This window comes from Heteronotia binoei, chromosome 1, assembly GCF_032191835.1.
Source record: "Heteronotia binoei isolate CCM8104 ecotype False Entrance Well chromosome 1, APGP_CSIRO_Hbin_v1, whole genome shotgun sequence".
Taxonomy (NCBI): domain Eukaryota; kingdom Metazoa; phylum Chordata; class Lepidosauria; order Squamata; family Gekkonidae; genus Heteronotia; species Heteronotia binoei.
In genome coordinates this window covers 284,480,642-284,495,246 of record NC_083223.1, presented here as the reverse complement: position 1 = coordinate 284,495,246, position 14,605 = coordinate 284,480,642, and the positions used below count along the sequence as shown (strand labels likewise).

At 50.7% G+C, this 14,605-nt stretch overlaps 1 protein-coding gene and 1 non-coding gene across 2 annotated transcripts in view; one reads left to right on the top strand and one right to left on the bottom strand.

Moving 5' to 3' along the window:
- Positions 1-2,007: 2,007 nt before the first annotated feature.
- The window catches only part of KIRREL1 (kirre like nephrin family adhesion molecule 1), a 31,301-nt gene continuing 18,703 nt past the window's right edge, over positions 2,008-14,605 (top strand). The window contains 1 exon segment of the mRNA XM_060260425.1: positions 2,008-2,158. Coding sequence (XP_060116408.1) covers positions 2,008-2,158 — 151 coding nt within the window.
- On the bottom strand, positions 3,936-4,010 carry TRNAI-GAU (transfer RNA isoleucine (anticodon GAU)). The gene has a single exon. It is a non-coding gene; the product is annotated as a tRNA-Ile (tRNA).

The window sequence follows — 14,605 nt, the reverse complement described above, 5'->3', positions numbered from 1 at the left end:
GCAGAGGCAGCGGCTTTTTTGGGGGGGGGGGGATGAGTCCCACAAATGCCAAGCCCGCCCCCTTGCCCACCCCCTTCCCCCATCAGCCTCCTTAGAGGCTGTGCCTCCAGTGGGGTTGTTGTCATGGGAGTGACAGACTTCAGCCTGCAGTGAACGGTCCGTGCTGACGCAGGAACTTCCTGCGCCGTGCCCAAGAGGCTGGTGCTCGGGGAAATGGAGCTGAGGTCCATCAGCGGCTATTAGCCACAGCTTATCGTTGGAACTCTCTGTCTAGGGCAGGGATGCTCTGTGTTCTGGTGCTTGGGGGGGGGAACAGTGGAAGGGCTCCTGGCCCCACTGGTGGACCTCCTGATGGCACCTGGTTTTTTAGCCACTGTGTGACACGGAGTATTGGACTGGAGGGGCCATTGGCCTGACCCAACAGGGCTTCTCTTATGTTCCTATGAAATCAGCTGCCCTTAGTTCCATTGAGTTACTAAGAACATAAGAGAAGCCATGTTGGATCAGGCCAATGGCCCATCCAGTCCAACACTCTGTGTCACACAATGGCCACACACACACACACTGTGGCTAATAGCCACTGATGGACCTCTGCTCCATATTTTTATCCAATCCCCTCTTGAAGGTGGCCATGCTTGTGGCTGCCACCACCTCCTGTGGCAGTGAATTCTGCATGTTAATCACCCTTTGGGTGAAGAAGGACTTCCTTTTACCCGTTTTAACCTGCTTGCTCAGCAATTTCATCAAATGCCCATGAGTTCTTGTATTGTGAGAAAGGGAGAAAAGTACTTCTTTCTCTACTTTCTCCATTCCATGCATTATCTTGTAAACCTCTATCATGTCACTCCACAGTCGACGTTTCTCCAAGCTTAAGAGCCCCAACCGTTTTAACCGTTCTTCATAGCGAAAGTGTTCCAACCCTTTAATCATTTTAGTTGCCCTTTTCTGAACTTTCTCCAATGCTATAATATCCTTTTTGAGTTGCAGCGACCAGAACTGCACACAGTACTCCAAATGAGACCACACCATCGATTTATACAGGGGCATTATGATACTGGCTGATTTGTTATCAATTCCCTTCCTAATAATTCCCAGCATGGCGTTGGACTTCTTCATTGCAATCGCACGCTGTCTTGACATTTTCAGTGAGTTACCTATCACGACCCCAAGATCTCTCTCTTGGTCAGTCTCTGCCAGTTCACACCCCATCAACTTGTATTTGTAGCTGGGATTCTTGGCCCCAATGTGCATTATTTTGCACTTGGCCACATTGAACCTCATCTGCCACGTTGACGCCCACTCACCCAGCCTCAACAGATCCCTTTGGAGTGCCTCACAATCCTGTCTGGTTCTCACCACCCTGAACAATTTAGTGTCATCTGCAAACTTGGCCACTTCACTGCTCACTCCCAACTCCAAATCATTTATGAATAAGTTAAAGAGCATGGGACCCAGTACCGAGCCCTGCGGCACCCCACTGCTTACTGTCCTCCATTGTGAAGACTGCCCGTTTATACTCACTCTCTGCTTCCTATTACTCAGCCAGTTTTTGATCCACAAGAGGACCTGTCCTTTTACTCCATGACTCTTGAGCTTTCTAAGGAGCCTTTGATGAGGAACTTTATCAAAAGCTTTCTGGAAGTCAAGGTAAACAACATCTATCGGGTCTCCTTTGTCCACCTGTTTGTTCACCCCCTCAAAGAACTGTAACAGGTTAGTGAGGCAAGATCTTCCCTTGCAGAACCCATGCTGAGTCTTCCTCAATACTCTTGAGGAGACTCCTTCCCAAGACACAACCTTTGCAGCTGCCCCTCCTCACCCACTCCCCTTCTGAGAGCCCCTCTGCCCAGGGCCAGCGCTAGGGTTTTGGCAAAGTAGGCCATCGTCTAGAGCGCCATCTGGTCCCAGGGGAGGCTCCTGCAGGCACACAGAAGTATTCCGTGCCACCGCTCCCCAGAAGCTTGCAGCTCTGCCACCTTGGGAGTAGAAGGGTTAAGAAGGCATGGAATGGGCGGAGGCGGGGCAAGGCGCCCTGGCAGCCTCCTGATAGGCCAGCTCCTCTTCCTGGGCTGCCGGGCCCTGCAGCCAATTGGGAGCGTGCTCCTGGCATGCCAGAGTGGCAGTGGCAGTGGCCAATGGCAGAAGCTGACCCACCCAGGTGAGGCTGCCTTTTCTTCCCCCTAGTTGGCAAAGGCGGGGCACGCCCAAATGGATGGGCCAGCAGGTGAGGCAGACAAGTAGGCAGGGGCATGGCAGGTGGGGAGGCAAAGGGGCCGGGCAGACACAGAAAGCCTCCCGATAGGCCAGCACTTCCTCCAGCCGCACTGGGCCCTGCCTGAGCCTGAGGACATGAGCTGGAGTGCAGAGTGGGGAGCAGGGGGGCAGCTGGGGTTTCTGGGTCAGTAGCAGGGGGCAGGCCAAGCCACTCCAAGAGCCACTTCCATGAGCAGGGAGGTGGGGGGGGAGCTGGCAGTTGCATCCAGCATCAGCGCCCCCCCCCCCTCCAAACTCCTTGGCAAAGGAAGGCCTGAGAGGTGGGAACAGTTTCCTCTCCGCATCCGGTGTCAGCCTCTTCCTCTAAGCAAAAGAGAGAGAAGTGTGGGGGGAGGGAGGGGTTCCGAGCGGGGTGTGTGTGTCGATAATACAGCCCCCCCCCTTCCTGGCGTGCCCATCTCTCTCTTTGCCACTGATCTGCAAACATGTTCAGTCCTCAAAAGGGTACCAGGAAAGAGCGTGCCCACCTCTTGTTCCCAGCTCAGGAACGGGCTACGGAGAAAGGCAGTGCCTTCTGCATTCTATCCCAACGTCCCACGGAGGTGAAGAGCATGAGCTGCGAGCTCCCCTCACTCCCCGTGCGCGAGACCCTTTCCTGCACCCCACAGTCTTCCCCGGGCTTGAGCCTCCATGCAGAGACGGGGCTCTTCTTTCCGATGAAAGGCTAATCAATCGCAAGTGGCCTCCCTGGGTGTCAGACAGAGGGGTCCCCGCCGCCACCTCCCTGAGGCCCGCTTTCATCTTCCCGTGTGACAATCGCTTGTCGTCCCGTCTGCCATTGTTATATTTTGACGCACGTGGGCCCTCCCCCCTCCCTTTCCTCCTTCCCTGCATTGAGGCTTCATCAATATTTCAGAATTCTGCTTCCTCCCCCTTTTCTCTTTTTGATGAGGTTTGAAGGGCGGGCGCTCGCTTACAGGGAACAAAAGTGTAAAAATCAGACTGCTGTAAAGAAGAACCCCCCCCCCCCAAAAAAAAACCCCTTCTCATCCTTCCAGAAGCTCCACAGGTGATGTCAGAGTTCCTCACTCTCTCACTTGAAAGCTTCCTCATCCAAAGAGAGGGAGGGGTGGAGATTTCCTCGCTGAGCAGCTCCGAGCCTGCAGCTGCCGATTCGACGGCCCCTCCCTCACAGCCGGTGCTGGAGAGACAGCAGCCCCCATGGGAGGCAAAAACTGAGTGGGCCCTGCCAGTTTGGAGCCCTTCGTTGTGGCAGCAAGATTAAGAATGGATTTCCTTGGCCTTATAGACCCCTGAAGCTGCCTTACTGAATCAAAGGTCCTGGGACAGTATTGTCTACTCAGACTGGCAGCTGCCCTCTCCAGGTGTTCAGGCTGAGGTCTCTCATATCACCTGGTCCTTTTGATGATGATGATGAACATCTGAAGCTGTCTCCCATTGAATCAGACCCTCTTGGGTTCATCAAAGTTAGTATTGTCTACTCAGACTGGCAGCAGCTCTCCAGGGTCTTAAGCTGAGGTTTTTCACGCCTACTTGCCTGGACCCTTTTGAGTTGGAGATGCCGGGGATTGAACCTGGGACCTTCTGCTCACCAAGCAGATGCTCTACCATTGAGTCACCATACCTTCCTTAACTGGCAGCAGCTCTCCAGGGTCTCAAGTGGAGGTTTTTCACGCCTATTTGCCTGGACCCTTTTTAGTTGGAGATGCCAGGGATTGAACCTGGGACCTCCTGCTTATCAAGCAGATGCTCTACCACTGAGCCACCATCCCTCCCTAACACTTATGAAGCTGCCTTCTACTGAATCAGACCTTCTATGGTCCAACAAAGTCAGTGTTGTCTCCTCAGACTGGCAGTGGCTCTCCAGGGTCTCAAGCTGAGGTTTTTCACGCCTATTTGCCTGGATCCTTTTTAGTTGGAGATGCTGGGGATTGAACCTGGGAACTTCTACTCACCAAGAAGATGCTCTGCCACTGAGCCACCATCCCTCCCCAATGAGTGGAGATTTATATCCTACCCATTATGATGATGAGGAGGATTTATATCCTACCCTCCACTCTGAGTCTCAGAGGGGTTCACAATCTCCTTTCCCTTCCTGCCCCACAACAGACACCCTGTGAGGTGGGTGGGAATGAGAGAGCTCTGACAGAAACTGCCTTTTCAAGGACAGCTCTGCAAGAGCCATGGCTGACCCAAAGCCATTCCAGCAGCTGCAAGTGAAAGAGTGGGGAATCAAACCCGGTTCTCCCAGAGAAGAGTCTGCACACTTAACCACTGCGCCAAACTGGCTGTCCAGTTATAACTGAAGCTGCTGCTGGGGACAGAACCAGGGGCCTTCTGTATGCCAAGCAGGTGCTCTGCCCCTGAGCCACGACCCTTCCCCTTTCATTTCTAGGGCTGTTAAGTTCTGGACGCCAGAGGGGGGACCAAGCTCTTCCACCAAGTGATAAACGTAGAAAGGTGTGTGGAGGAAGGGTCTGTAAGGGGCTAAACAAAACCCCTCTCTTCTGGGCATCTTCACACCAGCGTTCTTTCATGAGAGCCAGCTTGGTGTAATGGTTAAGTCATATCCAGGAGAGCCAGGTTTGATTCCCCACTCCTGCACATGCACCTGCCAATGTGACCTTGAGTCAGCCACAAGTTCTTACAAAGTTGTTCCTCTCCAGAGCAGTTCTCTCCGAGGTCTCTCAGCTCCAACTACATTACAGGGTGTCTGTTGTGGAATTCACTGCCACAGGAGGTGGCAGCGGCTACAAGCATAGCCAGCTTCAAGAGGCGATTGGCTAAGCATATGGAGCAGAGGTCCATCAGTGGCTCTTAGCCACAGCTTATGGTTGCAACTCTCTTTCTGGGGCAGTGATGCTCTGTATTCTTGGTGTTTGGGGGGGGGACAGTGGGAGGGCTTCTAGTGTCCTGCCCCAACTGGTGGACCTCCTGAGGGCACCTGGGTTTTTTGCCCCCTGTGTGACACAGAGTCTTGGACTGGATGGACCACTGGCCTGATCCAACATAGCTCCTCTTATGTGACACAGAGTGCTGGACTGAATGGGCAATTGGCCTGATCCAATAGGGCTTCTTTTATGTTCTTATGAGACACAGAGTGTTGGACTGGATGGTCCACTGGCCTGATCTAACATGGCTTCTCTTATGTTCTTATGTGACACAGAGTGTTGGACTGGAGGGGCCATTGGCCTGATCCAACATGGCTTCTCTTATGTTCTTATGTGACACAGAGTGTTGGACTGGAGGGGCCACTGGCCTGATCCAACAGGGCTTCTCCTATGTTCTTATGTGACACAGAGTGTTGGACTGGAGGGGCCACTGGCCTGATCTAACATGGCTTCTCTTATGTTCTTATGTGACACAGAGTGTTGGACTGGAGGGGCCACTGGCCTGATCCAACAGGGCTTCTCTTATGTGACACAGAGTGTTGGACTGGATGGGCCACTGGCCTGATCCAACAGGGCTTCTCTTATGCTCTTATGTGACACAGAGTGTTGGACTGGAGGGGCCATTGGCCTGATCCAACATGGCTTCTCTTATGTTCTTATGTGACACGGAGTGTTGGACATGAGGGGCCACTGGCCTGATCCAACAGGGCTTCTCTTATGTTCTTATGTGACACAGAGTGTTGGACTGGAGGGGCCATTGGCTTGATCCAACAGGGCTTCTCTTATGTTCTTATGTGACACAGAGTGCTGGACTGGAGGGGCCATTGGCCTGATCCAACAGGGCTTCTCTTATGTTCTTATGTGACACAGAGTGCTGGACTGGAGGGGCCACTGGCCTGATCCAACAGGGCTTCTCTTATGTTCTTATGTGACACAGAGTGTTGGACTGGAGGGGCCACTGGCCTGATCCAAAAGGGCTTCTCTTATGTTCTTATGTGACACAGAGTGTTGGACTGGAGGGGCCACTGGCCTGATCCAACAGGCCTTCTCTTCTGTTCTTATGTGACACAGAGTGTTGGACTGGAGGGGCCACTGGCCTGATCTAACATGGCTTCTCTTATGTTCTTATGTGACACAGAGTGTTGGACTGGAGGGGCCACTGGCCTGATCCAACAGGGCTTCTCTTATGTGACACAGAGTGTTGGACTGGATGGGCCACTGGCCTGATCCAACAGGGCTTCTCTTATGTTCTTATGTGACACAGAGTGTTGGACTGCAGGGGCCATTGGCCTGATCCAACATGGCTTCTCTTATGTTCTTATGAGACACAGAGTGTTGGACTGGAGGGGCCACTGGCCTGATCCAACAGGCCTTCTCTTCTGTTCTTATGTGACACAGAGTGTTGGACTGGAGGGGCCACTGGCCTGATCTAACATGGCTTCTCTTATGTTCTTATGTGACACAGAGTGTTGGACTGGAGGGGCCACTGGCCTGATCCAACAGGGCTTCTCTTATGTGACACAGAGTGTTGGACTGGATGGGCCACTGGCCTGATCCAACAGGGCTTCTCTTATGTTCTTATGTGACACAGAGTGTTGGACTGGAGGGGCCATTGGCCTGATCCAACATGGCTTCTCTTATGTTCTTATGTGACACAGAGTGTTGGACTGGAGGGGCCACTGGCCTGATCCAACAGGGCTTCTCTTATGTTCTTATGTGACACAGAGTGTTGGACTGGAGGCGCCACTGGCCTGATCTAACATGGCTTCTCTTATGTTCTTATGTGACACAGAGTGTTGGACTGGAGGGGCCACTGGCCTGATCCAACAGGGCTTCTCTTATGTTCTTATGTGACACAGAGTGTTGGACTGGAGGGGCCATTGGCCTGATCCAACATGGCTTCTCTTATGTTCTTATGTGACACGGAGTGTTGGACTGGAGGGGCCACTGGCCTGATCCAACAGGCCTTCTCTTCTGTTCTTATGTGACACAGAGTGTTGGACTGGAGGGGCCACTGGCCTGATCTAACATGGCTTCTCTTATGTTCTTATGTGACACAGAGTGTTGGACTGGAGGGGCCACTGGCCTGATCCAACAGGGCTTCTCTTATGTGACACAGAGTGTTGGACTGGATGGGCCACTGGCCTGATCCAACAGGGCTTCTCTTATGTTCTTATGTGACACAGAGTGTTGGACTGGAGGGGCCATTGGCCTGATCCAACATGGCTTCTCTTATGTTCTTATGAGACACAGAGTGTTGGACTGGAGGGGCCACTGGCCTGATCCAACAGGCCTTCTCTTCTGTTCTTATGTGACACAGAGTGTTGGACTGCAGGGGCCACTGGCCTGATCTAACATGGCTTCTCTTATGTTCTTATGTGACACAGAGTGTTGGACTGGAGGGGCCACTGGCCTGATCCAACAGGGCTTCTCTTATGTGACACAGAGTGTTGGACTGGATGGGCCACTGGCCTGATCCAACAGGGCTTCTCTTATGTTCTTATGTGACACAGAGTGTTGGACTGGAGGGGCCATTGGCCTGATCCAACATGGCTTCTCTTATGTTCTTATGTGACACAGAGTGTTGGACTGGAGGGGCCACTGGCCTGATCCAACAGGGCTTCTCTTATGTTCTTATGTGACACAGAGTGTTGGACTGGAGGCGCCACTGGCCTGATCTAACATGGCTTCTCTTATGTTCTTATGTGACACAGAGTGTTGGACTGGAGGGGCCACTGGCCTGATCCAACAGGGCTTCTCTTATGTTCTTATGTGACACAGAGTGTTGGACTGGAGGGGCCACTAGCCTGATCCAACAGGGCTTCTCTTATGTTCTTATGTGACACAGAGTGCTGGACTGGAGGGGCCATTGGCCTGATCCAACATGGCTTCTCTTATGTTCTTATGTGACACAGAGTGTTGGACTGGAGGGGCCACTGGCCTGATCCAACAGGGCTTCTCTTATGTTCTTATGTGACACAGGTGTTGGACTGGAGGCGCCACTGGCCTGATCTAACATGGCTTCTCTTATGTTCTTATGTGACACAGAGTGTTGGACTGGAGGGGCCACTGGCCTGATCCAACAGGGCTTCTCTTATTTTCTTATGTGACACAGAGTGTTGGACTGGAGGGGCCACTGGCCTGATCTAACAGGGCTTCTCTTATGTTCTTATGTGACACAGAGTGCTGGACTGGAGGGGCCATTGGCCTGATCCAACAGGGCTTCTCTTATGTTCTTATGTGACACAGAGTGCTGGAATGGAGGGGCCACTGGCCTGATCCAACAGGGCTTCTCTTATGTTCTTATGTGACATAGAGTGTTGGACTGGAGGGGCCACTGGCCTGATCCAACAGGGCTTCTCTTATGTTCTTATGTGACACAGAGTGTTGGACTGGAGGGGCCACTGGCCTGATCCAACAGGGCTTCTCTTATGTTCTTATGAGACACAGAGTGTTGGACTGGAGGGGCCACTGGCCTGATCCAACAGGGCTTCTCTTCTGTTCTTATGTGACACAGAGTGTTGGACCTGAGGGGCCACTGGCCTGATCCAACATGGCTCCTCTTATGTTCTTATGTGACACAGAGTGTTGGACTGGAGGGGCCATTGGCCTGATCCAACAGGGCTTCTCTGATGTTCTTACGTGACACAGAGTGTTGGACTGGAGGGGCCATTGGCCTGATCCAACATGGCTCCTCTTATGTTCTTACGGGAGGGAAAGGAGACTGCAAGCTTCTCTGAGACTCTTTTAGGTAGTGAAGGGCAGGATATGAATCCATTCTCCTCCTCCTCCTTCTTCCAAGCTACCTGGCATAGGGTTGCCATTTCCCAGGTGGGGGACTGGAGATCTCTCAGAATTACAGCAGATCTGCAGGAGACAGAGATCCAGTCCCCCTGGAGGAAACAACTGCTTTGGAGCGTGGACTCTGTGGCCCTTCCCTAAGCCTCTGGCCTTCCTCAGGCTGTGCCTCCCAAATCGCTGGAATTTCCCGAGCCAGAGATGGGAACTCTTGAGGTCCCTCCCCATTTTACCCTCCTTGCAGGACAGGTAAGGCGGAGCCAGAGGCCCTGGCCTAAGGACTCCCAGCAAGCGGGGCAGAAAAGGCATGATTTGAATCAGCATAGTTTCTCATCTGACTCTCTGACCACTGGGCTTTTATGGCTAGTTTGGTGTCATGGTTAAGTGCACACACTCTTATCTGGAAGAACGGGGTTTGATTTCCCACTCCTCCACTTGCAGCTGCTGGAATGGCCTTGGGTCAGCCGTAGCTCTCGCAGAGCTGTCCTTCTATCACAGCTCTCTCAGCCTCACCCACCTTGCAGGGTGTCTGTTGTGGGAGAAGAAGGGAAAGGAGACTGTAGGCTGCTCTGAGACTGTCTCCTTGAAAGGGCAGCTGCTGTCTGAGCTCTCTCAGCCCCACCTACCTCACAGGGTGTCTGTTGTGGGGGAAGAAGATAAAAGAGATTGGGAGCCACTCTGAGATTCAGAGTGGAGGGTGGGATATAAATCATAAGAACATAAGAGAAGCCATGTTAGATCAGGCCAATGGCCCATCCAGTCCAACACTCTGTCACACAGTGGCAAAAATTTTTTATATATATATATACACACACACACACACACACACACTGTGGCTAATAGCCACTGATGGACCTCTGCTCCATATTTTTATCTAAACCCCTCTTGAAGGTGGCTGTGCTTGTAGCCCCCACCACCTCCTGTGGCAGTGAATTCCACATGTTAATCACCCTTTGGGTGAAGAAGTACTTCCTTTTATCCGTTTTAACCTGTCTGCTCAGCAATTTCATCGAATGCCCACGAGTTCCTGTATTGTGAGAAAGGGAGAAAAGTACTTCTTTCTCTACTTTCTCCATCCCATGCATTATCTTGTAAACCTCTATCATGTCACCCCGCAGTCGACGTTTCTCCAAGCTAAAGAGTCCCAAGTGTTTCAACCTTTCTTCATAGGAAAAGTGTTCCAGCCCTTTAATCATTCTAGTTGCCCTTTTCTGGACTTTCTCCAATGCTATAATATTCTTTTTGAGGTGCGGCGACCAGAACTGCACACAGTACTCCAAATGAGACCGCACCATCGATTTATACAGGGGCTTTATGATACTGGCTGATTTGTTTTCAATTCCCTTCCTAATAATTCCCAGCATGGCGTTGGCCTTTTTTTTTGCAAACGCACACTGTCTTGACATTTTCAGTGAGTTATCTACCACGACCCCAAGATCTTTCTCTTGGTCAGTCTCTGCCAGTTCACACCCCATCAACTTGTATTTGTAGCTGGGATTCTTGGCCCCAATGTGCATTACTTTGCACTTGGCCACATTGAACCTCATCTGCCACGTTGACGCCCACTCACCCAGCCTCAACAGATCCCTTTGGAGTTCCTCACAATCCTCTCTGGTTCTCACCACCCTGAACAATTTAGTGTCTTCTGCAAACTTGGCCACTTCACTGCTCACTCCCAACTCTAAATCATTTATGAACAAGTTAAAGAGGTTGGGACCCAGTACCGAGCCCTGCGGCACCCCACTGCTTACCGTCCTCCACTGCGAAGACTGCCCATTTATACTCACTCTCTGCTTCCTATTACTCAGCCAGTTTTTGATCCACAAGAGGACCTGTCCTTTTACTCCATGACTCTCAAGCTTTCTAAGGAGCCTTTGATGAGGAACTTTATCAAAAGCTTTCTGGAAGTCAAGGTAAACAACATCTATCGGGTCTCCTTTGTCCACATGTTTGTTCACCCCCTCAAAGAAATGTAACAGGTTAGTGAGGCAAGATCTTCCCTTACAGAACCCATGCTGAGTCTTCCTCAATAACCCGTTTCCATCAATGTGCCTACTCATTCTATCCTTGATAATGCTTTCTACCAACTTTCCCGGTATTGAAGTCAGACTGACTGGCCTGTAATTTCCCGGATCTCCTCTGGAAACCTTTTTAAAGATGGGGGTGACATTTGCTACCTTCCAGTCTTCAGGAACGGAGGCAGATTTCAATGAAAGATTACAGATTTTTGTTAGAAGATCCACAAGTTCATCTTTGAGTTCTTTCAGAACTCTCAGATGTATGCCATCCGGCCCTGGTGACTTTTTAGTTTTTAATTTGTCTATCAGTTCTAGGACCTCCTCTTTTGTCACCTCAATCTGACTCAGGTCTTTCAACACCCCTTCCAAAATTAGTGGTTCTGGGGCAGGCAAAAAGTTTTCATCTTCCACAGTGAAGACGGAGGCAAAAAATTCATTCAGCTTCTCAGCCATTTCCCTACCCTCCTTCAGTAATCCTTTTACCCCATGGGCATCCAAGGGCCCCACTGCTTCCCTGGCTGGTTTCCTACTTCTAATATATTTGAAGAATTTTTTTATTGTTGGTCTTTATGTTTTTTGTAATATGCTCCTCATAGTCCCTTTTTGCCTGCCTGATCACAGTGTTGCATTTGATTTGCCACAGCCTGTGTTCCCTTTTACTAATCTCACTTGGACTGGTTTTCCACCGCTTAAAGGAGTCCTTCTTTCCTTTTACAGCTTCCATTACTTTGTTTGTTAACCATGCAGGCCTTTTCTTATGCCTGTTTGTGCCTTTCCTAACTTGTGGTATGTATTTTATCTGAGCTTCTAGGATTATAGTTTTAAATAGTCTCCAAGCTTCCCCAAGGGTTTTGACCGTATTTACCTTTCCTTTCAGTTTCCTCCTCACATGCCTCCTCATCTCATTGAATTTACCCCTTTTAAAGTTAAACGTGGTTGTGGCGGTCTTTTTGGGCAACTCCCTATTTATACAAACGGTGAAATCAATAACATTATGGTCACTGCTCCAGTTTCTTCTTGTTGTTCTTTTTCTGTTGCTACTGACAGAATCACACAGTGACCAGTGTTCCCGCTAAGCTGAGTTAGTTTAAAATTGGGACGGTGGCTCAGTGGTAGAGCATCTGCTTGGGAAGCAGAAGGTCCCAGGTTCAATCCCTGGCATCTCCAAAAAAGGGTCCAGGCAAATAGGTGTGAAAAACTTCAGCTTTAGACCCTGGAGAGCCACTGCCAGTCTGAGAAGACAACACTGACTTTGATGGACCAAGGGTCTGGTTCAGTATAAGGCAGCTTCATATGTCCATAGTGTGAGCTAGCTCAGTTTTTTATCCTCCAGCTCACACATTTTTGTCTTGGCTCAGGAAAAATGGCCCCAGAGCAAACTAATTGATGCAGGAGCTCACAGCTTTAATGCCAGGAGCTCATGAGGTAGAATCTTTGCTCACAGGGCTCCACAGCTTAGAGGGAACATTGATATCGGTGACCCATGTTTCAAAGAGATGCGGCCCCCGACTCTGGAGGGCTTAGCCCTATTAGACCGATCCATGAAGGAGTTGGACCAGCTTTGGGAGTCATCCGAGCAGCCGTCGCTGCCTCTCGGGGAGTGTCACACGCTTGAGCACGCACACACGCGCACACACAATGTCTGTGCAGATCCTCGGAGGGAAACCCCACGTTGTGTTGCAGCTCGTTTTTGCAAAAGAAAAAAACTTCTCTGGTCCTCTCGATGAATTAATTCATACCTTGTTCCTTTCCGCACCAAAATGAAACTTGTGCTTGTCAAAACGAAAGCCCACGGATGGCTTTTAAAATGAAATGGAACAGCAAAATGTTGTGTTGTTCCTCTCAGAGTTCCAAGTGGGGAGGTTCACCTGCCGGCTGATTGTAACAGAGAGTGGGCTGCAGCTCCTGGGAAACGGCCCTGTTTTTATAAAACTGGAGTGGAGAAAGACGCTCCTGTGTTTGAAATCTCTCTCGCTTTTTTCATCCTGAGCAAAACTGCCTGTAGCTACAACTCAAACTAGAATGAAAAGAGCAACATATTAAAACAATAAGACCTCAACACCAGCCTCCAAGAACTCAGATGTCCCCTGCAACTCCAATATGGGGTGACTCATTCCAGCCAGTTTGGTGTAGTGGTTAAGTGTGTGGATTCTTATCTGGGAGATTCCCCACTCATAAGAACATAAGAGAAGCCATGTTGGATCAGGCCAATGGCCCATCCAGTCCAACACTCTGTGTCACACGATGGCCAAAAAATTTTTTTATATATATATTTATACACACACACACATATATATTCACACTGTGGCTAACAGCCACTGATGGACCTCTGCTCCATATTTTTATCTAACCCCCTCTTGAAGCTGTCTATGCTTGTAGCCGCCACCACTTCCTGTGGCAGTGAATTCCACATGTTAATCACCCTTTGGGCGAAGAAGTACTTCCTTTTATCTGTTTTAACCTGACCGCTCAGCAATTTCATCAAATGCCCACAAGTTCTTGTATTGTGAGAAAGGGAGAAAAGTACTTCTTTCTCTACTTTCTCCATCCCATGCATTATCTTGTAAACCTCTATCATGTCACCCCGCACTCCTCCACTTGCACCTGCTGGAATGGCCTTGGGTCAGCCATAGCTCTCGCAGGAGTTGTTCTTGAAAGGGCAGCTTCTGGGAGAGCTCTCTCAGCCCCACCCAGCTCACAGGGTGTCTTTTGTGGGGGAGGAAGGAAAAGGAGATTGTGAGCCGCTCTGAGACTCTGTCTGTGAAAGGGCAGCTTCTGGGAGAGCTCTCTCACCCCCACCTGTTGTGGGGGGAGAAGATATAAGAACATAAGAGAAGCCATGTTGGATCAGGCCAATGGCCCATCCAGTCTGACACTCTGTGTCACACGGGCCAAAAAACTCAAGTGCCATCAGGAGGTCCCACCAGTGGGACCAGGCACTAGAAGCCCTCACGCTGTTGCCCCTCCCAAGCACCAAGAATATAGAGCATAAGAACATCAGAGAAGCCATGTTGGATCAGGCCAGTGGTCCATCCAGTCCAACACTCTGTGTCCCATAAGAACAGAAGAGAAGCCCTGTTGGATCAGGCCAGTGGCCCCTCCAGTCCAACACTCTGTGTCCCATAAGAACATAAGAGAAGCCCTGTTGGATCAGGCCAGTGGCCCCTCCAGTCCAACACTCTGTGTCCCATAAGAACAGAAGAGAAGCCCTGTTGGATCAGGCCAGTGGCCCCTCCAGTCCAACACTCTGTGTCACATAAGAACAGAAGAGAAGCCCTGTTGGATCAGGCCAGTGGCCCCTCCAGTCCAACACTCTGTGTCACACAGGAGCCAAATCCCAGGTGCCATCAGGAGGTCCCTCAGTGGGGCCATGAGGCTAGAAGTCCTCACATTGTTGCCCCCCCCCCAAGAATACAGAGCATCACTGCACCGGAGAGACAGCTCCAACAATACGCTGTGGCTAGGGCCGGCACAGAACCCCTCTTGGGGACAGATGGCTCTTGCTGCAGCCCCATCATTCCTGCAGGCTGGTACAGGGAGTTGCATTGCATTGCATCACATCGGGGGTCACACCCAAGAAGTCCTTGCTCCATTTGTGTCAGTTGGACCTCATTAAGAGGGATGCTGAGTACGGCTTCCCACTCTTTGGGGTGCTTCCTTGGA